The sequence below is a fragment of the Euprymna scolopes genome, chromosome 22 (assembly GCF_053919585.1).
Source record: "Euprymna scolopes isolate OS-2025 chromosome 22, ASM5391958v1, whole genome shotgun sequence".
NCBI lineage: Eukaryota > Metazoa > Mollusca > Cephalopoda > Sepiida > Sepiolidae > Euprymna > Euprymna scolopes.
The window spans coordinates 91,281,676-91,309,480 of NC_136503.1; the positions used below are offsets into that span (position 1 = coordinate 91,281,676).

General features: G+C 32.7%; 1 protein-coding gene across 1 annotated transcript in view; it reads right to left on the reverse strand.

The window, feature by feature from the left end:
• LOC145243541 (polyribonucleotide nucleotidyltransferase 1, mitochondrial-like) overlaps positions 1-27,805 on the reverse strand; it is a 1,193,685-nt gene that overhangs the window by 245,262 nt on the left and 920,618 nt on the right. The window contains exons 22-23 of the mRNA XM_080106520.1: positions 24,924-25,007; positions 22,618-22,724 (exon numbers count right to left, since the gene is read on the reverse strand). Of these exons, the coding sequence (XP_079962646.1) occupies positions 22,618-22,724; positions 24,924-25,007 (191 nt within the window). The remainder of the gene's footprint in view (positions 1-22,617; positions 22,725-24,923; positions 25,008-27,805) is intronic.

Consider the following 27,805-nt stretch of genomic DNA (forward strand, 5'->3'; position numbering starts at 1 on the left):
TTGCAACATGCCTATCCAATACCTTGATATGTCTCTAGCTGTTATACTATATTATTAGCCCATTGCAACATGCTTATCCAATACCTTGATATGTCTCTAGCTGTAATACTATATTATTAGCCCATTGCAACATGCCTATCCAATACCTTGATATGTCTCTAGCTGTTATACTATATTATTAGCCCATTGCAACATGCCTATCCAATACCTTGATATGTCTTTAGCTGTAATACTATATTATTAACCCATGCAACATGCCTATCCAATACCTTGATATGTCTCTAGCTGTAATACTATATTATTAGCCCATTGCACCATGCCTATCCAATACCTTTAAATATCATTAGCTGTAATACTATATTATTAACCCATTGCAACATGCCTATCCAATACCTTGATATGTCTCTAGCTGTAATACTATATTATTAACCCATTGCACCATGCCTATCCAATACCTTGATATGTCTCTAGCTGTAATACTATATTATTAGCCCATTGCCCCATGCCTATCCAATACCTTGATATGTCTCTAGCTGTAATACTATATTATTAGCCCATTGCACCATGCCTATCCAATACCTTGATATGTCTCTAGCTGTTATACTATATTATTAGCCCATTGCACCATGCCTATCCAATACCTTGATATGTCTCTAGCTGTTATACTATATTATTGACCCATTGCAACATGCCTATCCAATACCTTGATATGTCTCTAGCTGTTATACTATATTATTAACCCATTGCAACATGCCTATCCAATACCTTGATATGTCTCTAGCTGTAATACTATATTATTAGCCCATTGCACCATGCCTATCCAATACCTTGATATGTCTCTAGCTGTTATACTATATTATTAGCCCATTGCAACATGCCTATCCAATACCTTGATATGTCTCTAGCTGTAATACTATATTATTAGCCCATTGCACCATGCCTATCCAATACCTTTATATATCATTAGCTGTAATACTATATTATTAACCCATTGCAACATGCCTATCCAATACCTTGATATGTCTCTAGCTGTTATACTATATTATTAGCCCATTGCAACATGCCTATCCAATACCTTGATATGTCTCTAGCTGTAATACTATATTATTAGCCCATTGCACCATGCCTATCCAATACCTTGATATGTCTCTAGCTGTAATACTATATTATTAACCCATTGCAACATGCCTATCCAATACCTTGATATGTCTCTAGCTGTAATACTATATTATTAACCCATTGCAACATGCCTATCCAATACCTTGATATGTCTCTAGCTGTAATACTATATTATTAACCCATTGCACCATGCCTATCCAATACCTTGATATGTCTCTAGCTGTTATACTATATTATTAACCCATTGCAACATGCCTATCCAATACCTTGATATGTCTCTAGCTGTAATACTATATTATTAGCCCATTGCACCATGCCTATCCAATACCTTGATATGTCTCTAGCTGTAATACTATATTATTAGCCCATTGCAACATGCCTATCCAATACCTTGATATGTCTCTAGCTGTAATACTATATTATTAGCCCATTGCACCATGCCTATCCAATACCTTTATATATCATTAGCTGTAATACTATATTATTAACCCATTGCAACATGCCTATCCAATACCTTGATATGTCTCTAGCTGTTATACTATATTATTAGCCCATTGCAACATGCCTATCCAATACCTTGATATGTCTCTAGCTGTAATACTATATTATTAGCCCATTGCACCATGCCTATCCAATACCTTGATATGTCTCTAGCTGTAATACTATATTATTAGCCCATTGCACCATGCCTATCCAATACCTTGATATGTCTCTAGCTGTAATACTATATTATTAGCCCATTGCACCATGCCTATCCAATACCTTGATATGTCTCTAGCTGTTATACTATATTATTAGCCCATTGCAACATGCCTATCGAATACCTTGATATGTCTTTAGCTGTTATACTATATTATTAACCCATTGCAACATGCCTATCGAATACCTTGATATGTCTTTAGCTGTAATACTATATTATTAACCCATTGTAACATGCCTATCCAATACCTTGATATGTCTCTAGCTGTAATACTATATTATTAGCCCATTGCACCATGCCTATCCAATACCTTGATATGTCTCTAGCTGTAATACTATATTATTAGCCCATTGCACCATGCCTATCCAATACCTTGATATGTCTTTAGCTGTAATACTATATTATTAGCCCATTGCACCATGCCTATCCAATACCTTGATATGTCTCCAGCTGTAATACTATATTATTAACCCATTGCAACATGCCTATCCAATACCTTGATATGTCTCTAGCTGTAATACTATATTATTAGCCCATTGCACCATGCCTATCCAATACCTTGATATGTCTCCAGCTGTAATACTATATTATTAACCCATTGCAACATGCCTATCCAATACCTTGATATGTCTCTAGCAGTAATACTATATTATTAACCCATTGCAACATGCCTATCCAATACCTTGATATGTCTCTAGCTGTAATACTATATTATTAACGCATTTCAACATGCCTATCCAATACCTTGATATGTCTCTAGCTGTTATACTATATTATTAGCCCATTGCAACATGCCTATCCAATACCTTGATATGTCTTTAGCTGTAATACTATATTATTAACCCATGCAACATGCCTATCCAATACCTTGATATGTCATTTGCAGTAATACTATATGGTTAAGTCATTAAAATCTATCTTCCTGTCCCACGGAATAAATACCAAATGCAACAAGCTGTGCATGCGTGGTTCCTTTCTGGTGCTGCATGTGAGATGATGCCACAAAAAATGAAGAAATGATTAATTTGATAAGTGTGAAGGGCCAACATTGCCTTCACATTTTTGCCAAGTTTCAGAAAAATCTAATGGATTGGACAAAAGTTATGGAGTAAAAAGTGTCATGTTTTTGCAATTTGGGGGCATTGGTGACCCTTTTGGAACTCCTGGGAACACTAAATCCCAGTTATAATGGACAAACGATGCAGTTTCATCCCTTAAGACATGTATATTTGAATCCAACACCATGGAAAACTACTATTTAGACATACATATCAAGTTCTTGAGTAATATGAGAAAAGAGCTCCAAAAAGGCAAGTGTTTTTAGCCCTAAAAGTCCCAGAAGAATGTGAACCAGAATTTTGCCAGGGTCACCCATACTGAATTTATATTAAGAATAATGGCCTCCACAGTTTGGTCTAGTTTCAGGAAAATTTAACAGATGGATCAAACACTATGGGGCAAAATGTATCATTTTAGACAATTTTGGGGCATTTTTTACCTCTTTTGAGCCCCTGGGGATTCCGAATCCCAGTGTAAATTGATAACGGTGCAGTTCAAGGCTTTAACACATGTATATTTGAGTTTACCACCGTAAAAAAGCACTACATAGTTATACATATCAAGTTTTTGTTGAGAAATATGAAAAAAAGAGCCACAAAAAGAGGCATTTTTAGCACTAAAAGTCCCTGGAGTCGCGAACCAGAATTTTGCCAGTGTCACCCATACTGAACAATGGGATCTACATTTTGGCCAAGTTTCAAAAAAATCTATTGATGTATCAAAAGTTATGGGCTAAAATGTGTAATTTTTGGCCAATTTGGGGCATTTTTGAACTCTTTTGAGCCTCTGGGGGCGCAACGGGAATTTTTGTAAAAAAAATTTTTTTACTTTCCTCATCTATTTAATGAAATACAATTTGTGGCTAAATTTCAGGAAAAACAAATGGGCGGTTATCTGGCAATCGTCTAGACTAACGGATGCATGGACACCATTGAAAACATAGGTCCCTCTCTAAAATTGGGGGACCAAAATCAATGGAAAGAAATAGATGAACTAAGAGAGGTGGCAATCGCCAAGAGGCATATGTAGAACAAACAATTCTAGAACCAGCATTGTCGTTTACTCCAGGAACTCTAAATCAGAGCTTTTCTCCAGATCCAAAATCACAGGAATATATTTTATTCATATATAGATTGTTGAAAAAGTATTAAGAATGCAAGTTTTTTCCTCTTTGGTATTATGGAGACGATTAATATAAAAATAACTTGCAAATCTTGTGGAAAAAACCCTTTATTTTTAGTAAATGCTGGTTCATCAGTATAAAAAAGAATTTGTCATGTTGAACTAGCAACTTGGTTTTCTTTGAACAGAAATGTTTATATATATATATATTTTTTTTTTTTTTTTCATAATATTATTTTGCATTCCTGCACGTAACCAATTGAAAATGAATAAAGAAAAGTTATAAGCTTTTATACTTTTCGTATTCTTTTTTATACATTTCCATTCATATATATATAATGTTAAAAGTCCATGTATGCTTCCAGGAAAGTGATTTAGAGGTTATGAGGTTAGAGGTTTGAAGCATGAAAAACGATGTTACTTTTTGTATTTAATATTTTTATTGTTATTTTTTATATTTCAAGCGGACCTCCACTCTTGGTCACAAAAAAGTATCGAAATGAAAAAGAAAAAGGAAACCATTAAATATCTATATATCTATAAAAGTGAACGTGTCTGCGTGTGTGTGTACATTTTCCTCTGCCAATTTTCAGTCTACAGACTCGAAATTTGATATACAGGGTACTGAGATGTGGGAAAATCTTTGTGATAGGTTTTCAGCCAGAAATTTGGGTGTTAAGGGGTCAAAGTTCAACGATTTGACCTTTGAAAACTCTACCAAACTCCTCTGACAATTTTGGGTCTAGGTTGAAATTTTAGATATAGGTTCCTTGGACATGGATCTAACTTAATAACTTGATTTGAACCCCAAACAATAAATATTAAGCGGTCAGAATAGGGGTCAAATGTTTTTTTAAATTTGACCTCTGTGGTCTCTACCAAATTACTCAGACAATTTCTGGTCTAAACATTTGAAATTTTACATAAAGGGTATTCAGAGATAGGAAAAGCTTTTTAATCGGTTTAGGTTGAAAATTTTTAGTTACCAATATATAAATGCATGTATGTATGTTTGCATGTCTGCCTAAAACTTTCGACAGAGGCGACGGATTTTACCAAGATCAGTATTGTTTTGAAATTCAACCTTTCAGACGACAAATATCGAAAAATTGGCAAAAAACATTAATATCTTCACCTTCAACTGGGCACTTTTAACAGGGGGGGGGGCTTTTTTTCGCCAATATTTTTTTAAGTTATCCTCTCCGTTCGATTGTATAGCCTTAATTTAAACCTATGTCACTTCCGGTTTGGCTTTGATCGTAACAGCAAAGACGGCAGGTTTTTTAAAGTTCTTTTCCTCCTTCATAGTACTGGTTTGAGCCTGCCTTACCAGTACCACTTTTTTGTTTTGCTCAACATACACATCCAAACACCCGGGCAACGCCGGGCTGAAATGCTAGTATATCTATAAAAGTGAACGTGTCTGTGTGTGTGTCCATCTGTGTATCTGTGTACATTTCCCTACGCAATAACTCTGTCAATTTTCAGTCTATGGACTCGAAATTTGATATACAGAGTACTGAAACTTAAGAAAATCTTTGTAATCAGTTTTCGACCAGAAATTTGGCTGCGAACGGGTCAAAGTTCAACGATTTGACCTTTGAAAACTCTACCAAACTCCTCCACCAATTTTGGGTCTAAACACTTGAAATTTTAGATATAGGTTCCTTGGACATGGATCTAACTTAATAACTTGATTTCAGCCCAAAACAATAAATTTTAAGGGGTCATCATAGGGGTCAAAGTTTAAAAAAAATTTGACCTCTGCGGTCTCTACCAAATTACTCAGACAATTTCTGAAATTTTTTTTGAAATTTTACATAAAGGGTATTCAGAGATAGGGCAAGCTTTTTAATTGGTTTAGGTCGAAAATTTTTAGTTACCAATATATAAATGTATATATGTTTGCATGTATGTCTAAAACTTTCGACAGAGGCGATGGATTTTCACAAGATCAGTATCGTTTTGAAGTTCGACCTTTCAGATGACAAATATCAAAAAACTGGCTAAAAACATTAACATCTTCACCTTCAACTGGGCACTTTTCTACAGGGGGCATCGCTTTTTTCGCCGATATTTTTGAAAGTCATCCTCTCCTTTCGATTGTCTAGCCTTAATTAAAACCTAAGTCGCTTCCGGTTTGGTGGTGGTCGTAACAGCAAAAGACATCATGTTTTATCCCTGTTCTTTTCCTCCTTTGCAGTATGGGTTTGAGAGCCTGCCTTCCTACTATCACTTATTATTATTATTATTTTTGTTTTGCTCAACACACCTCCAAATACCTGGACAACGCCGGGCTGAAATGCTAGTATATATATATATATATATATATATATATATATATAAAGAATACATTCCAAGATACAAATATTTCTTTTTCATGCAAAGCAGATCCTCCAGCATAAAATTTTGGTACATTTTTTACAGATCTGTTGCATTATGCAGAAATAAACAATTATTATGTCAATACCATCTCTTTTCATGTATATTCTTCAGAAAAATTAGGAATTCTTTGCTTAGATAGAAAAATCTTATTATTATATGTATAAATATATGTGTATGCATATATTTATACATATAATAATAATCCTATAAATATCTTGCTGAATTTTCAAAGAACTTTAAGCTAGCAAATAAAATGTACTTTGCTACAATTTATTGTTAAAAATTACTTAATCTAACTCAGCCTGCTGATAATACGAACCACATTTAGCTAAGCATTTAATTATAAAATATAATAATTCTTTCATTAAAATTTTAATTTATTTTCTAAAACTTAAAAACTAAGATAATTGCATTCTGGGCAATGACAGGTAGGTACAGCTAATAAATAGTAAGTGTGGCTTTCTTAACATTGTAAGTGCTTGTCCATGGCTTTTTTGTGACAGCAGTTGTTGGAGACACGATCAATTACGGGGTTTGCTGCAATTTGATCGATCTGACCTGACTAGGTATCATCATGTTATTTTCCTCTGTTATTAGGAAAGTTGTTAAAAAGTTAGTAAAAAGCAAACTTGCTCATTTCCTAGAAAATTTGTGTTTCTTTAGTGATGTTCAGTATTGCTTCCATGGTTATCATTTAACTGCTAATCTTTTAATTGTTGTGAATAACTGAATCTGTCAGTTAAAGGATAATTCAGGAGTGAATACGGGCATTGCACTTGTCATTTAAAGGCGTTTAATAGAGTATAGCATTTATTCTGTACAAATTCCAGTGGTAGAATTCTTTACATTGTTAGTTTTTTTTCTTTTTGATAGAAGCTTGCGAATAATTCTAAATTGTTTCTTCCTATCCTCTATCCCTATCAACAGTGCTGTCCCTTAGGGATCTAAGTCCAACACTGTTACTCTACTATATCAATGATCTTGTAGATAATATTCTCTCTCTCTCTCTCTCTCTCTCTCTCTCTCTCTCTCTCTCTCTCTCTCTCTCTCTCAAGTTTAATAAGTGACGTCATATACTCTGCAAGGTTATACTCCATTTCTCACTTTTAATGGACAACATCATATCATTTTGTGATGTCATACCCGGTTATATTTTCCTCTGTTTTAATGGAAAACAAATAAATGATCACAACTTCTGATGTGCAAGACAATAATATCTAGAGTAGTAGTAGTGTTAGTAGTATACAGTCATCTTATCAGATGTGAACGATCAGTTTTTGTAAGTCCTTATTACTTATCTTCCAAGGGATAAAAATTACTACCAGAACAGAAGCAGAAACTTGCCATGAAGCAAGCGAACAACAGAAGATGTGTTTTGAAAGAAACAGCTTATAAGCTTGTATATAATTTTGTTTATTAACTGTTTTCATTTGTGAAGTAATTCATTTTGGATAAAGTTGATGTCAGTTCTCAAGAGAGAAAACGCGCCTTTATAGGGCCTTCCTTATTTTAATTGTTTTAAATCTTTTTTTTACATATATAGACTGCTGTTTATTGTTTTTTGGAAGGTATTTCATTGCATTTCTTAGTTTATTCACTTGTAAACTTATATAGAATCATGTTTTGTGGATGTATTGAATCTTACAGATAATATCGGGTCATCAGGAGAGAATATGGATGGATTTCAAATGGAACACAACATTGGTTTTTAATGTGGGAAATATTAAGCTCCCGAACAGTCTCCTCCATTACTTTAGTGTTAATGTTTTGTAACATACCTCTTTTGACCTGCAAATAATCTGCAAGTCATACGGAATACAGGATTATTCTCAGCATAATCATTTTGATGGAGATGTTTGATGTAAGAAAATATGACAATGGATGATTTGAAAACATTACTCCAAAAACTTCATGAGAACTAAGGATGCATATCTCCAAGATGAAGAGATTTTCATTTACCAGCAATGCACATATGATTTGCATTTAATCCACCAATGCACATATGATTTTCATTTAATCCACCAATGCACATATGATTTGCAGTAATCAACCAATGCACATATGATTTGCATTTAATCCACCAAGGCACATATGATTTGCATTTAATCCACCAAGGCACATATGATTTGCATTTAATCCACCAATGCACATATGATTTGCATTTAATCCACCAAGGCACATATGATTTACATTTAATCCACCAATGCACATATGATTTGAATTTAATCCACCGATGCACATATGATTTGCATTTAATCCACCAATGCACATATGATTTACATTTAATCCACCAATGCACATATGATTTACATTTAATCCACCAATGCACATATGATTTGCATTTAATCCACCAATGCACATATGATTTGCAGTAATACACCAATGCACATATGATTTGCATTTAATCCACCAAGGCACATATGATTTGCATTTAATCCACCGATGCACATATGATTTGCATTTAATCCACCAATGCACATATGATTTGCAGTAATACACCAATGCACATATGATTTGCATTTAATCCACTGATGCACATATGATTTGCATTTAATCCACTGATGCACATATGATTTGCATTTAATCCACCGATGCACATATGATTTTCATTTAATCCACCAATGCACATATGATTTGCATTTAATCCACCAATGCACATATGATTTGCATTTACCACCAATGCACATATGATTTGCATTTACCACCAATGCACATATGATTTGCATTTACCACCAATGCACATATGATTTGCATTTACCACCAATGCACATATGATTTGCATTTAATCCACCAATGCAGATATGATTTTCATTTAATCCACCAATGCACATATGATTTACATTTACCACCAATGCACATATGATTGTCATTAATCCACCAATGCACATATGATTTTCATTTAATCCACCAATGCACATATGATTTTCATTTAATCCACCAATGCACATATGATTTTCATTTAATCCACCAATGCACATATGATTTACATTTACCACCAATGCACTTATTATTTGCATTTACCACCAATGCACATATGATTGTCATTTATCCACCAATGCACATATGATTTACATTTACCACCAATGCACTTATTATTTTCATTTACCACGAATGCACATATGATTGTCATTAATCCACCAATGCACATATGATTTGCATTTAATCCACCAATGCACATATGATTTACATTTACCACCAATGCAGTTATTATTTGCATTTACCACCAATGCACATATGATTGTCATTAATCCACCAATGCACATATGATTTACATTTAATCCACCAATGCACATATGATTTACATTTAATCCACCAATGCACATATGATTTGCATTTACCACCAATGCACATATGATTGTCATTAATCCACCAATGCACATATGATTTGTATTTAATCCACCAATGCACATATGATTTACATTTAATCCACCAATGCACATATGATTTGCATTTAATCCACCAATGCACATATGATTTGCAGTAATACACCAATGCACATATGATTTGCATTTAATCCACCAATGCACATATGATTTTCATTTAATCCACCAATGCACATATGATTTGCATTTAATCCACCAATGCACATATGATTTGCATTTACCACCAATGCAGATATGATTTTCATTTAATCCACCAATGCACATATGATTTGCAGTAATACACCAATGCACATATGATTTGCATTTAATCCACCAATGCACATGATTTTCATTTAATCCACCAATGCACATATGATTTGCATTTAATCAACCAATGCACATCTGATTTTCATTTAATCCACCAATGCACATATGATTTTCATTTACCACCAATGCACATATGATTTGCATTTAATCCACCAATGCACATATGATTTACATTTACCACCAATGCACATATGATTTGCATTTACCACCAATGCACATATGATTGTCATTAATCCACCAATGCACATATGATTTGCATTTAATCCACCAATGCACATATGATTTACATTTACCACCAATGCACTTATTATTTGCATTTACCACCAATGCACATATGATTGTCATTAATCCACCAATGCACATATGATTTACATTTAATCCACCAATGCACATATGATTTGCATTTAATCCACCAATGCACATATAATTTGTATTTAATCCACCAATGCACATATGATTTGCATTTACCACCAATGCACTTATTATTTGCATTTACCACCAATGCACATATGATTTCATTAATCCACCAATGCACATATGATTTGCATTTAATCCACCAATGCAGATATGATTTTCATTAATCCACCAATGCACATATGATTTGTATTTAATCCACCAACGCACATATGATTTACATTTACCACCAATGCACTTATTATTTGCATTTACCACCAATGCACATATGATTGTCATTAATCCACCAATGCACATATGATTTACATTTAATCCAGCAATGCACATATGATTTACATTTACCACCAATGCACTTATTATTTGCATTTACCACCAATGCACATATGATTGTCATTAATCCACCAATGCACATATGATTTACATTTAATCCACCAATGCACATATGATTTACATTTACCACCAATGCACTTATTATTTGCATTTACCACCAATGCACATATGATTGTCATTAATCCACCAATGCACATATGATTTGCATTTAATCCACCAATGCAGATATGATTTACATTTCATCCACCAATGCACATATGATTTACATTTACCACCAATGCACTTATTATTTGCATTTACCACCAATGCACATATGATTGTCATTAATCCACCAATGCACATATGATTTACATTTCATCCACCAATGCACATATGATTTACATTTACCACCAATGCACTTATTATTTGCATTTACCACCAATGCACATATGATTGTAATTTATCCACCAATGCACATATGATTTACATTTACCACCAATGCACTTATTATTTGCATTTACCACGAATGCACATATGATTGTCATTAATCCACCAATGCACATATGATTTGCATTTAATCCACCAATGCACATATGATTTACATTTACCACCAATGCACTTATTATTTGCATTTACCACCAATGCACATATGATTGTCATTAATCCACCAATGCACATATGATTTACATTTAATCCACCAATGCAGATATGATTTACATTTACCACCAATGCACTTATTATTTGCATTTACCACCAATGCACATATGATTGTCATTTATCCACCAATGCACATATGATTTACATTTACCACCAATGCACTTATTATTTGCATTTACCACCAATGCACATATGATTGTCATTAATCCACCAATGCACATATGATTTACATTTAATCCACCAATGCACATATGATTTACATTTAATCCCCCAATGCACATATGATTTGCATTTAATCCCCCAATGCAGATATGATTTTCATTAATCCACCAATGCACATATGATTTGTATTTAATCCACCAATGCAGATATGATTTTCATTAATCCACCAATGCACATATGATTTGCATTAATCCACCATGGACTTATAAACTGAAATTAGATTTTATCTTTTTATCGAAATAAAGCTAATTTAATTGGTTGATTTAAACGTAAATTATTCTTTGCATATTAATTACTTGCTATCTTTAATTTTCATATTTTTCACACCTAATAACTTCATCTGAAATGCTGTCACAGAATCTCATACACTCAGCTAACATCGATTTCCATCGCTGTCATCATTTACTTCTATAATTAAAAAACCAAAAAACAAATTAGCTTTGTTATCAATATTTAAAAATGGATAATCATTCCAGTCAATATTTTTTTCATTTCTCATCGCATCCATCCGCAATACACTCACATTTAGAATCTTGATGTGATACTAGAAAATAACTATGCAAGTGAAATTGTATCTTCTATTTTTGAAAACATCAAAAGAAGACATGCGGCTTCTGATATGTGAGACAGGCCAGCTATCTTAAAAAGAGTCCATAAAATATGGAGGGCGGCTCAATCTGCAGCATACTTTACTTAAACATAAACATAGGAAGCTGGTGAAAAGTGTAAAAAAAATATAGCTAGTGTGAAATCTAAAAATAATTATTAACATGAGATATTCTGGTCTATATTTCTGAAAAGATGAAACAAAAAGATGAAAGAGATTGTTGAGTTATTAAGTAAACACAACTTACTTTGATATTGTCTGGCAACTATTCTTTAAATGAATGCTGCAACCACCAAGAAAATGCTGTAAACATTAAAACGGCCATGGTTGAATATTTATCTGTAAATGTTAGTTGTAACCCAGGAAAACCAACTTTGACCATAAATGCACCACAGTTGTGAAAACCATTCTTGAATTGGAAGCATGTTTTATTTCAGAAGAGTTTCCGATGGGTAGCTATTCTGTACAAGTCCTGGAGATGAAGAATTTTCAGTGGATGATTGTTCTATGCAGCTCCTGAACTTTATAATTTTGCAAGCAAAGAGCAAAAGATCCTTCTCGTGTTGACGCGAAAAACTTATGTGCTGGAATGCTAAAAGATTCAATTTTTATGAAGTGATTCTGGTTTCTTATTGGTTGATAGCAGAATGGGGTTCGATTTGATTCATCAATTCCTGTCGGTAGAGTTTATAAATAGAATCTCCCGACTTTCAGCATTACATATAAAATATATTGCAACAACCATGTAAACATTTAGTGTTAGCGGTAGAAAGGAGAGTTTTTGTCGGGTTTGGAGAGAAGTTTGTCACTCTGATTGCGGATTAAAGATAACATTAAGGGAGTATTTTTATGAAAGGGGATGTGTCCACCTAGCTTGAAGCCCACACCAGAAAGAGACAAAGCTTGGATTTTTAATTCCATACCATACCTGTGAAACTCATTTTTGTTCTTTAAAATTAAAGAGTTAATTGTTACTTGTTGCAATTCAGGGGAAATCACAATTATCTTACTTTGTCAAAAACAGGATAACACAACTTGTACTTTCAAAGTGGAAGTCCCAGATATTTGGAAATATCAACTCTTCAATGATGTTAGAATATACCTTTCCATGATTATTTCCTTTAACTATATTTGTATATGTAAAATTTTTCATGCATATATCAAATTTGTTATATATATAAAATTTGTTATGTATATGTAAAATTTGTAATGTATATATAAAATTTGTTATGTATATATAAAATTTGTTATGTATATATAAAATTTGTTATGTATATATAAAATTTGTTATGTATATATAAAATTTATGTATATATAAAATTTGTTATTTATATGTAATATTTGTTATGTATATGTAAACTTTGTTATTTATATATAAAATTTGTTATGTATATGTAATATTTGTTATTTATATATAAAATTTGTTATGTATATGTAATATTTGTTATGTATATATAAAATTTGTTATTTATATGTAATATTTGTTATTTATATATAAGATTTGTTATGTATATGTAATATTTGTTATTCATATATAAAATTTGTTATGTATATGTAAACTTTTTCATGTATATGTAAACTTTTTCATGTATATATATAAAAATTTTTATGTCTATGTAAAATGTGTTATGTATATGTAAAATTTGTTATATATATATAAAATTTGTTATGTATATATAAAATTTTTTATGTATATGTAAACTCTTTCATGTATATAAAAATTTGTTATGTATATGTAAAATTTGTTATGTATATGAGAAATTTGTTATGTCTATATAAAATGTGTTATATATATATAAAATTTGTTATGTATATGTAAAATATGTTATTTATATATAAAATTTGTTATATATATTGTTGTGGTTGCAAGGTTGAACAATAATTAGTAAGGAAATACAATGAAGATGCAAACAACAAGATAACGCAATAATAAGTGTATTAAAAAAAAGGTATATTTACAATATGTACAAATGACGGTGTCGAGTCAGAGAGTCTTGGTGGGAGGACATGTACGCTCTTCGGCGTCACTTCTGGTGGCATTTGAGTATGACACACCAAGGCCAACCTAGGCTTGCCATTTATAGTGTTATGTTATTCGCATATGCAAATAAGTGGTTGCCACCACAACATCCCCCTCCCAAGATTTGAAGTCACACAGATTTCAATATCTTTTTCTTTTTGGGTTTACCATTAATGGTTCATTCACTTTTCTTTTCCTACCTGATCTTCGGGGTTCAGGTGCATTTTGAGGCGGTTCCAAATTAAAAGATTCGTATATGATATCTATGGTGTCCTCCTCTTCGACTGTTGTCGTATCATCATCATCTTGGATATGACGTTTTTTTATCTGATTTAGGTGCCTTTTATGTATATTCTGTGGACCTTTAATCATGTATGTACAATCACCAATGCGTTTATCCACTACTCCACATTCCCAGTAAGATGTGTTATTTCTGTAGCACTTAAAATATACTCGATCTCCCGAGTTATATTTCTTTCTTCTCGTGTGTGTAGTGTTTCGGATAATTGCCTGCCTTGGCAATAGTTTGTCAAACGCTGATTTTACCTTTCTGGCAAACATTAGATCAGCTGGTGATATGTTTGATGGTGTACTAGGATGTGGTGTAATCCTATATGCTTGCAAGAATTGTTGCAAAGCTTTTTCTGTTGGTGTTCCAATGGATTTCTTTAACGCTCGTTTTAGCGTGTCCACGAACCTTTCCGCGAGGCCGTTCGACCTTGGATGATACAGCGGAGTCCTGATGTGCTTCACTCGGAACGTGTCGCAAAATTCCTTAAACTCTGCGGATGTGAACTGCGTTCCGTTGTCAGTGACCAGTGTGTCTGGTACACCAAATCTTGCAAACAACTCGTGTAGGAACCCTATTGAGTTGTTCGTTGTTGGATTCCTGCAACGCATGACCTCCGGCCATTTTGTGAAACTATCCACTACAATTAAATAATAGTTTTCACCTACTGGACCAGCGAAGTCCATGTGGATTCTCGACCATGGTTGGTCGGTTTTCGGCCAAGGTTTGTGTACTATAGGTGGAGATTTTGCCGCTAACTGGCATCCTTTACATTTATCAATTGTTGTCGCTATGTCAGTGTCCATGTTACGCCAGTACACGTAGCTTCTCATTAACGACTTCATTCGATTTATCCCCGGATATCCTGTGTGGAAATCTCTTAACATCCTATTCTGCAATGTTTTGGGTATTACCACTCTCTCGCTGTACAGTAACACATTGTCACATATGGAGAAAACTTCCTGCACCTTTGTGTCCATTATAATTTTCTCTTTTATGTCCTTTATATATTCGTCTTTCTCGGCTTCCCTTTTAATGTCCGACAAAGTTACGGGTAGTTCCTTAATGATGTTTGCTACCATATTTTTTACTTCAACATTTGTCCGAATTGCTGCAATGACTGATTCTTCCAGATTGTGTTTCTGTGGTATCAGTCTTGACAGTCCATCCGCATGGTAAATCTTTTTTGATGCTAGATGTTGTAGCTGGAAATCGTAATTAAGTAGTATTGTACACCAGCGCAGCAATCTATTTGCGGTGTATACCGGCAATCCTTTTTTTGATCCATAGATCGTGACTAACGGTTTATGGTCGGTTTCAAGTATGAATTGTCTACCATATAAATATCAGTGAAATTTAGTCATGGCAAAGATTATGCTCAACGCTTCTTTTTCGATTTGTGAATATGCCCTTTCGGCTGGTATCAGCGTTCTCGAAGCGTGCTCTATTGGTTTTCTAGACCCATCCGGCATATGTTGAATGCATGCTCCTAAGCCGTAGGAACTAGCGTCACTAGCGACGACTATTTTTAAGTTTGTGTCAAAGTGTGTTAAGAATAATTCGGATGTTAGTGCGCTCTTTATTTTGTTAAAAGCGGTTTGACATTCTTGCGTCCAGTTCCACGGTGTATCCTTTTTAAGCAGATTATTTAAGGGGGCTCGCAAGTTATGCATTCCTTCAATAAAAGATTGGTAATAATTTGCGAGTCCTAAGAAACTCTGCAAGGTTGTTACATTATCGGGTGCTGGCATATTTTTTATTGCCGCAGATCTGTCTGGGTCTGGACGTCGTCCATGTTTGTTTATTATGTGTCCAAGATACTTAATCTCGCTCATACAAAAGTCACATTTACTTTCTTTTACTTTAAAGCCGAATTCTTGTATTCGAGTAAATACTTGTTTCAAATGTTCCTTATGTTCTTCTAGGGATTTGCTCCTGACAACAATGTCGTCCAGGTATGCACATGTGCACTCAATACCACTTAGCATGGTGTCCATCGCTTGTTGAAAGATGGCAGGCGCTACTTTGATGCCAAAAGACAATCGGTTGTATTTGTATAATCCCTTATGCATATTGATGCATAGTATTTTTGAGCAATTCTCCTCGACCGGTATTTGTAAATACGCGTCGCTCAAGTCTATCTTGGAGAAGATATTACCCCCATTCAACTTCGTGAATATTTCCTCTGGGCTTGGTAGGGGGTAATGGTGATCTTTTAATAGGGAGTTGACCCCGGTCGAAAAGTCTGCGCACACTCTAACTTCGTCATTCTTTTTCTTTACGTATACGGTGGGGGCTGCCCACTCGCTGTGTTCTATTTTTGATAGAATTCCCGTCTGTTCCAATCTATTTAATTCTTTATCAATCTTTTCCAACCCAGCGAACGGAACATTTCGCTTTTTTCTAAAAATTGGGCTGGCGTTTTCTTTAAGTTCAAACGAGGCCTTGAATTTATTGCAGCGACCTAAGTTAGTCGTGAATGCCTCAGGAAATAATTCTTTTAAATCGTCTTTTATATTTACTGTTGTTGGAGAAGAACATTCTAATTTTTTACAGAATGTATTGATTGGCTTATCCCATAGTCCGAATTTCTCAATTAAATCTATTCCAAACAGATTTTCACTATTTTTTAGTACGAATATTTTTACTTTCTTCGAAATCCCTTTCAATTTTATCGGGAGGACAACTTCTCCTTCAAATTTTATACCACCACCAGTTACCGTCCGGGCTGCTTTACTAGTTTTCATCATGGCCGGTTTTCCCAACTTTTTCCACGTATTCAGGTTTATTATAGATACATCGGAGCCGGAGTCGAGTTGTAACTTTATTGATGTTTTAAATATTTCCACTTTTACGTATTTTCGCCGATCTTTGTCTAATTTTGTATTTGATTTTGTTTGCTGTACTCTCTTTCTGGTGTAATCTTTATATCTGCAGCAATCGCTTTTGTGTCCCACCTTCTTACAAATGTAGCACTTTTTCTTCTTATAAGGACAATCTGATTCCCAATGCTTTTCTGCACATCTCTTACAGTTATATCTGGGAAGAGGCTTGTTATATTGTGTACTATATTTATGGTTATTATCTTTGGAATATCCCGTTCCATTGCTTTTCTTTGTAAAGTTCTTGGTTGGTGCCTATGGTTTTCTAACTTTTCTTACATATGCCACTCCGGATTCTTCTATATTTTTGGAATCCTTTTTTAGTGTAATGGCCCTTTCACAGTCCTCTGCTAGTTTCTGGAGGGTTAAATCTTGCTCAGATTCCAGCTTAGACAACACTCGTCTGCGTATTTCTGCATTTTTCATGGAAACTAACCCTTGAGCAAAGATTAGACATTTAAAATCTTCTACCATTAGTTCTGCAAACTTAAAATTATCGCAGTTTTTATTGACAACTGATGCGTATGTCAAATAATCTTGGTTGTCCATCTTTCTTAGATTCATGCACAGCCATCTTTTATGAAAAAGAGATATATTTGAATTAAATAATTCTTTTAGTAATTTTACAGCTTCCATGAACTCTAATTCCGCAGTTTTTTTAGGTAATATGTAATCTACGAATTTGCTGTGTTCTAATGTACCCAATTTTCTGAGTAAGAGGCTCACTTTCTGACTATTTGGCCAATTTTTACAGTCCAGTTGAAAAACATCCTCGTTTCTTGTGTAGTATGCTTCAAAATTCTTCTCTTCCTCAGGCACATAATGAAATGTGTCCATGCTATTAAAAATAGTTGTATGGGAGAAATTAACATTTCTCGATTACTTTTTAGTAGTTCCAGTGTTTTAGCAAAACGTTCATCTTGTCTTTCTTCATATTCCAATTGTAGTTTCTTATGCCTTTCTTCCTGTTCCAATTGCAGTTTTTTCTACTTTAATTGTGCCATTTTCTGCTTTTCTTCTTGTTCCTGCTGCCATTTCAATAATCTGTGCTCTCTCTTTTCCTCGCGGTCAGCCTGTGCCTGTATTTGTGTTTGCAAAAGCTCGTTTTGTGTAGCTTGTCTGCGTTCATCCCGCTCAGCCTGTGCTTGTAAAAATTGCATGAACATTTTTGATAAGTCTTCCATGTTTTTTTTTTTTGTTTTTTTTAGTGTGTAGTTAAAAAAAAAAAGTATTGTACCATGTACAATATACACCGGTTTGGGTTACAACAAAAAAGCAAATTGCTGTAAGCTCCTGTTTTCAATAATAATATCGCTGCTTGCAATAATATATTCTTTTTGCGAGTCACGCTGCAAAAAAAAAATAAAACAGGTTTATCTGGAATCACGAAATGGAATTGACTTTCCGTTTTTAGGCACTTACTAATAAGTAACTCTTTCCACAAAATAAAAGTTTGGGGTTTTTTTGTTTTTTTTTAATCGAGTCACAATTGAATAAATGTATGCAGTACATTTAGTTCTTTGAGTTTTTTTTTTTTCTCTAGTATTTTAGTAATTAAAATACCTCTTAAATTGAGATTACCTTTTTTTTTTCCCGTGACGTTTTACTGTATTATCCGTTATTCAGTGACAACTTCAAGAAAAAAAATCCTTTCCTTGAATTTTAGTTTTAGCTGTGGTATTTCCTTTTAGTACCGACGTCAACCAAAACATTAATTAAAAAGTCCTTTAGTTGTTGTTTTATTTACGGAGAACAGTAATTAGAATCCACTGGTGAACTTTTTTCGTAGGTTACTTCCTTGCTTTTCGTAATACGGGTCTGACCTGTTGTTTTTGCGACAGAACAAAGTTCGCTTTTCGTTTGCAAGTTGGTCCTTTAGTAAGATTTGTCGTGTAGCGACAAAACAAAAATTCACTTTTACATTCGTTTGCAAGTCGGATTCCCAGAAAACGGCGTAAATTGTCGCTTTTGCCACGTTAGAGTTTTTTTTTTTTTTCACTTGAGTTGAACTTCTCTTTAGCGTAAAATCCGTTTGCTCGTCAACACTTTGCATTCCTTAAAAAAAATGGTCAACCTTTGCGTTGTACTTTTTTTTTTTTTTTAAATAGTTCTTCGTCAAACTGTTATATTTGATGCTTCATATCTCGTCGCCAACTGTTGTGGTTGCAAGGTTGAACAATAATTAGTAAGGAAATACAATGAAGATGCAAACAACAAGACAACGCAATAATAAGTGTATTAAAGAAAAGGTATATTTACAATATGTACAAATGACGGTGTCGAGTCAGAGAGTCTTGGTGGGAGGACATGTACGCTCTTCGGCGTCACTTCTGGTGGCATTTGAGTAAGACACATCAAGGCCAACCCAGGCTTGCCATTTATAGTGTTATGTTATTCGCATATGCAAATAAGTGGTTGCCACCACAACATATATAAAATTTGTTATGTATATATCAAATTTTTTATGTATATGTAAAATCTTTCATGCATGTATAAAACTTGTTATGTAAACTTTTTTATGTATATATAAACTTTGTTATGTACATATAAAATTGGTTATGTATATGTAAAATTTGTTATGTATATATAAAATTCGTTATGTATGTAAAATTTGTTATTTATATATAAAATTTGTTATGTATATGTAATATTTTTCATGCATATATAAAATTTGTTATGTATAAATTTTTCATGTATATATAAAATTTGTCATGTATATGTAAAATTTTTTATGTATATCTAAAATCTGTTATGTATATATAAAATTTGTTATGTATATGTAAAATGTGTTATATATTTAATTTGTGATATATATATATTATTCCTTAATTGGAATTCATTTTTTGAGATGAGCATTATATGTTAATTTTTATTTTTTATTTCGGACTATTAGTCTCATCTTTATTAGTTGTTGTTTTTGGATCTTTTTTTTTTATTGGTTCACAACGTTTCGGCCAACTTCCTCTGGCCTTCGTCAGGTGATAACCGCGACGGATAGGAACTTTGAATCTCCTAACTGCATTCTCAGCCATCACTGCCATCCGTAGTTGTTGTCGTCTCACCACATTTTTGACCAATTAACCTCTGGCACGCTTTGGGTGGGATTGAAACCGCTATCTTCAGACAATGTTCATCTGGAACCGTAGAGATTCAACGTCTCTATCAACTCTATCGTCTCTATCAAATAGTTCCTATCCGTCGCGGTTATCACCTGACGAAGGCCAGAGGAAGTTGGCCGAAACGTTGTGAACCAATAAAAAAAAAAGATCCAAAAACAACAACTAATAAAGATGAGACTAATAGTCCGAAATAAAAAAATAAAAATTAATTTGTGATGTATATATAAAATTTGTCATGTATATGTAAAATTTTTCACGCATATATAAAATTTGTTATGTATATGTAAAATTTGTTATATATATGCAAAATTTGTTATTTATATATAAAATTTGTGATGTATATATAAAATTTGTTATGTATAATATATAAACTTTTTTATGTATGTATAAAATTTGTTATATATATGTAAAATTTGTTATGTATATGTAAAATTTGTTATGTATATATGAAATTTTTTATGTGTTTGTAAAATTTGTTATGTATATGTATTCTTTGTTATATATATGTAAAATTTGTTATTTATATATAAAATTTGTTACGTATATGTAAAATTTGTTATATATATGTAAAATTTGTTCTGTATATATAAAATTTGTTATGTATATGTAAAATTTATTATGTATATATAAAATTTGTTATGTATATGTAAAATGTCCTGGCAAATGCCATGAAACCATGATAAAAATACATTTGAGCAAACTTACCACAATAATTAAATTTGCTCTTAGTTTTTAAAAATGAAGTGTTTATTATGAACACAGCTAATTATGTGTAGTCTTTTGAGAGTGAAGTTGCCAGTGTCAGAGGTAGAAAAGGGAGTTTTCCTTGGGTTTAGAGAGAAGTTTGTCCCTCTGATTAAGGATTAAAGATAAGATTAAGGGAGTATTTTATGGATGGGGATCACAAATTGGACTTGTACTTCATGATAGGGTAAGTAATTATAATTTATTATTTTAACCACTTTTCAACATGGAGAAAAATCAGAATAATTTTTAGGCTAACTGCTTTAAAAGCAGTTAGCCTTAAATGGAGGATTTTTTTATGTTAAAGTTACATGCCAAACTGATCCATTCTACTCTAAATTCTAAACTAATGGCTTTCTGTTGTTGTTATTTTGTTTACTTTGAAGCTTTTTAGAGTGTTCTCTAATTGGCTAAAAAAGGTAGAAACATTGGTGGCTAGAAAGTAATTTCTAATTAGAATTAAAGCTTAAAAATTGAATATTTGAACTCTTAAACCTAAGAAAACCAGTATTTCTCAAAGACGTCATCATTTTATAGAAAGAAAAAAAAAATTTGAGTCTATTTGAAGAATGATACTAGAATGCTGTAAAAAAAGATTTTTCTCAAAATAAAATATAGTGTGTAAACGTATTCCTATATATATATATATATATATATAGGAATAGGGGTTTAGGATATATATATATATATATATATCCTCAACCCCTACTCCATACATCCTAACATTATTCACAAATACCTGATGGACTATTTCCAGTGATAATGCTCTCTAGTAATGGCTGAAATTTCCTTAATTTGTTCCATCAACTGAAAACTCTTACAACTGCGAACATCTGCACTAACCCCCCCCCTCCTTTGCTGCAATGGTATCACAAAGGTGACAAAACCTCACCACCCAATCTTAATTTCACCCCATCTGACTCCCCCTTAATCTCCATTGTCATACATTTTTTGCTTATCATTTCTCAATCCACTTGCAATATTAAGTGTAACTTAACAGTGTATTGCACTATATTTATGACCTTGTGTCAAACAAGATTCAGCATCTTGTAATATTTTAACTGGGTAGCATTTATGAAGTAAGCCATATTGACAAAACTGAGCAATGGAGGTGGTTATTTTGAAAACTAATCAATAAAGCCAAATGCAGGAATGAATACTCTACATTCTGAAAACTGGAAGACATTAACATCAGGCTGAAAAACCTTTTACAATTGATAAATTGGAAGAAAACAAAAGCAAGAATAAAAAGAAAAGTGTTGCACTGTCAAAAGGCTTACCTCTTCAGTGAGAAAGACTTCAATCATTTCCTTTGCTTCGTCCATTGCATTTTTATTTGTTGCAAAAACTTGGAATGTGTTTTCATCAAGTGGCGTGATTGTTACACCTGCAGCAATGAAGGTTTAGTGCAAATAGTCAAGCAACACATTGAAAAAAAAACAAAAAAACAAAAGCAATTTCATTAATGTCAAACTGTCAAAAAGTGTCTCCTTGAAATCAATTTTTTGTACCCATGTACTTTTAACACGACTCTTCCAAATTTAACAATTTTTGTCATACTAAATGTGAGTCAATTAATATTTCTTTCCCCTGGGCTTTTTCTCTATTATACTATAATTCACTCAATATCATCACAGCTAGTAATACTATTTCACCCATAGCTGGAACGAGAAAGAGAGTATGAATGAGAAGAGAGATAGAAAGCAGAAAGAGATTAATTCGAGACTTTGTCATTTTAATTTTATAACTATAACTGCCTTTGCAAACTTACTTTATTCTAATTCAAACAACCTAACCTAAGCTAAATGACTGACTTTATTTGTCTTGGCATATTATATATATATATATATATATATTATCTGGGGTAAACAATTACATATGGTTGCTACAAATAGCCATCTGTTTCAGTCACAGAGACTTTATCAGGTGACCCGAAACCTCTCAACGCCAAAAAGAAAAATGAAAAATGGGATAGATTAGAAAGAAATTAATAAAGAAAAATGGAGCTCTTCAAAAAAAAGTATAAAAAGTTCATAAGGAGTTTATAAAAAATCGTGAGCTCTCTAAAAAAGAGGATAGAAAAAATAAAAGAGGAAAGACTGCATTGAAAGATTATTCAAAACTTTTCACAACAGAATGTAAATTTGAAATAAAAATGTGTCATAATTTTACTGGGGCTGTGAGTTATAAGGATTACAGAGTGTACAGTAGAAATTGGACAATATAGTAATCCATTAGTAATGAAAATTTGGTAAATTTGATAACTTATATGGAACGGCTCATCAAGAACTTATTTATGTTAGACTTGAACACAACCATATTGTAGTCAGCCGGAAAACGGAAGACAATTCCACAGTCGTGCAGTTCTAAGAAAGAAGCTTTGTTCATGGAATCTACGTTTAGGTTTAGGCACAGATAAAGAGTGGGGGGAATTATTGATAGTGATTTTTGCCCATCAACTACTACTCTTATGAACCTATCAGAAAGAAATGATTTAATAATTGAGAAGGCATTTCCAGCTATACCATAGCTAGAGATCTTATGAAGTAAACCTTTATGCCATACCCTATCAAAGGCCTTAGATATGTCAAGAGCAATTGCCCTAGAAGTGTGGCCTCCATCGAGAGATTTGCTAATCCTATGAGATTTAACTGTAAGCACATCTGCTGTAGATCTAGCAGAACGGAAACCATATCGAGTGTCACTAAGAAGGTTATTTTTGTTAAGATGGTTGATTACTTCTGTATTTAACACAGATTCCAACAACTTACTCATGATGCACAGGAGACTTATTGGCCTGTACTGAGAGGGGGATGAGCAATCACCTGAATTCATAAATACAGGGCATACTGATGAGATTTTCCAGGGAGATTCTCCTTAAGACAACGTTTAAACAGTTTTGTAAGTATGGGCGCTAGTTCAGGTTAAAGTTTTTTGAGTACTATAATTGGAATACCGTCAGGGCCAGTTGCTTTACTGGAATCAAGGTTTTTGATTAGCTTGGCAACATAATGTACAGATATACGTATATCACATAGCATGTTTTCTGATACAGGAGGAAATATTGGGAGTTAGCGGCCTTGGTCACAAAGGGTAGAATTAGCTGCAAAGTTCTTGACAAAGAGTTTGGCTTTGTCTGATGCTGACGAGATTATGCCACTCGAGGTTGTCAGACGCTAACTAGATTAACTCCAGCCAATATTTCTTGGGATCCAAATCTGGTCAAAAAGAATCTAATAAAAAACAAGCACACTGAAAGAAAAACTGGGCATTTGGTAATTATAAAGATTTTATGAGCTTCTCTTTCACCAAAGAATATTGTTACTAATTCGCAATAACTCGGTTTTTCTTTTAAATGTAAACAAAACTGAATTAAGAACTTGCTTATTTCCCTTAGATCATTTGTAAATATTTTTGTTTTTATATACAATAAATACTTTTCATTTTTCTTTAAACTCTGAGTTTTAGTCTTCTTTAATATATGTTGCATGTTTAAACATGTAATTCTATTGTATGGAGAAGCAATTCTTACAAACACATTAATCACTATCAATATTCTTGAAGAACACTGAAAACAGTTACTTACCAGTTTCACTTTTCAATTTCTTTAAATTGTAACCACCAATTCCAATAAATTTGTTGCGTTTCGCAATTGGTATTTCCAGTTTTTCTGCAAAATCACACAATACATTTTAATGTTTCAAACTTAATCATATCTGCATCGATTTGATAAAAGACCCGAAATCCTATACTAATGACTCACTATTTACTAAGGCCAAAAATCACTTGAGGACAATGATTTAATAAGATTGTCAGTTGGATGATAAACAACATTATGAGAAGAATGAAAACTATGAATGAGAGGGACAAAATCCTTTCATAATGTTCTTCATCATTCAAATGACAATCTGCCCATCTCATTAAGCCATCGAGTGACTTTTATCATTCATAGGTGATGAGTAAATAACCATTCTTTTAAAAGCTCAAATAAAATGCTAAATGAAATGACAGTTTCTGTGCTCTAGCACAGAAACTGTCATTTCAAACAATACATGATGGACTGATAAATCAATAAATGAACATAGCTTCTAAGAAAGATTTGTGCTTCAAAACATAAATATTAACACTATCAGTAGTAGTAGTAGTAGTAGTTGGTCTAATGCAGTCAAAGGCGACCTGACAAACAAACAGGAATGAATTACTAGGTCCAATCCCTCCTTTGTCGAGGGACCAATTAAAAATCCTGCAAGAACTTTCTTCTCAACCCAATAATTAATTAATGAATTTTAGTTTCTTATTCAGAATCTGTTTTAATACAAAAAATACAAACAAATCTTTATGATATACGTACCTGTCATGAAACGAAAATGTCATATTTCAAAAATCATGTAAAGTGATCAATTTTTTTTTAAATAAGAAATCAAATTTTATGACAATCGAGACGGGAGCACCAGAAGCTGTCATGTTTTTTAAGTTTTAAAATTCAAGGGTAAACAATTGTGGCTTTTGTAAATATGGTTATTACAAAGGTCATGAGACAACTCAATTCGGGTACTGATATTCTGTTTGTATTAAAAATAATTAAAACTTTTTGTTTGCTAAAAAAATGGTAAATTTTTATTATTTTAGTTAAAATAAGTTACTTGATTAAATTATGTGATTTTTGGTATATGACATTTTGATTATGAAACGAGTAAAGACACACACACACACAGAAAGTAGGGATTCTAAACATTTTGCTTTCTCATATTTGACAGTATTTTAAGCCTTAAGTTTTATAAAGGCATGCAATCAAGATTTATTCCAAGCATCCCACCTTACTGTCTACCATTTTCTCTGACAAGAAAGAGAGAGAGAGAGCAGAAAGAGACTAATTTTGAATGCTATCTTTTTACTTTTTATAATTTAACTTTATAATTTAACAAACTTACTGTTCCTGATTCACACAATCTAATCTTAAGCTCATTATTTTTTCTAGTATTATTTTTATATTCTAGCAGGCTGTCTCGCATTACCTTGTTCTAAAATACACTTCAATATATTTTAATTCATGCAGATTTTGTATTTATTATTATATTATACCTAATATATAGTAGTGATTTCAAAAGACGAAAGCAAAACATAGTTATTTGTTACTTTCTAACCTAAATCCACACACATACAAAAACTTTTAAAAAAAATAATGCTGTTAAAGATGTAAATGTGTATGCTTAAAACTACACCTGCCAAGTCCATTTGTTTTCAATTTTGATCCATCAGCTATTTTTATCGGCTAAAAACTAAACTGAATTTGTACCACAGGTCCAAATCCTGTGTATATCAAATTTTAAGCGTAGACTAAAAATTGACAGGAGTTTGATAGAGACCATTCCTCAATTTAAAGTTTGTGTCCATAGGATTAAAAATAAGGAGTATCTCTATTGTGAGTATTTAATAGTGCTCAATAATAAATAGAGCTATTTATAATAATAGTTTTCTTCATACAAACATATAAAGAAAACACATCGAGTGGAAATGTTTTGATCATACCTTTAATAAGAACCAATATGATCACCCAGACAACTAACGGCCTTAAGACATTATTGCTTATTAAAGTTGCAATCAAAACATTTCTACTGTATAGCCTTTATGTTTGTATCTTCTATATAAAGAGCAGCATTTGTGGGAATTTTTTTTGTTTTTTCACTGTTTTAATCATTTTGTTCTAGCTAGGGATAGGGCATCCTGTTGGATGCCAGACATTTACCCACTATACATTCTAATGGACACACTTTTTCGATATACTAACCGCGGAGATACAAAATTGTTGATAAAGTAGTTTATTGTTGTGGATACTTTTTCAATATTCTAACCATCTCATTAAGTGTAATTGCTTGTATCTCTTTTGCACTTGGGACACCAGGTATATTTTCCAGATAGTTTTTGAAATTCTTTTCCATGAGTCCAGTTGTTCCTATAATTACTGGAATGATGGAGATCTTCTTACGATTGCAGTTTTTTTTTTTTTCATGTCGTTAATAAGACCTGTTAACTTTCTCAGTTCTGTTTTAACCAGCATTATTGGCGATACTAACTTTTACTAGGGTTGCTTCTTCTTCCTCCTTGTCCTGTATTTTTATATCAATTTTAGATTTAATAGCTCCATTTTTAAAATACTTATAGGAATTGCATAGTCATAGGGAATGGTATATAACTTATTTCCAACTGTTCTTTCTGGTGCATGCTTCTAGGATTTGCTACTGTATTTATTATTCAACCTTTTACAAATGGTCCAGTGGAGATATTTACATTGAGTTGTATTGTATGTGTGTGTGTTCAGCTACATATTCTTGATCAACGTTGTTATGAATAATTTACAAAAAATATTCTTTGAAAGCCAAAGGTCAAAGGAAGAGATTTTCGAAACATTTCCAATGTTGTTATGTATAAATTTATGTTGTTATGTATAAATTTATGTTGTTATGTATA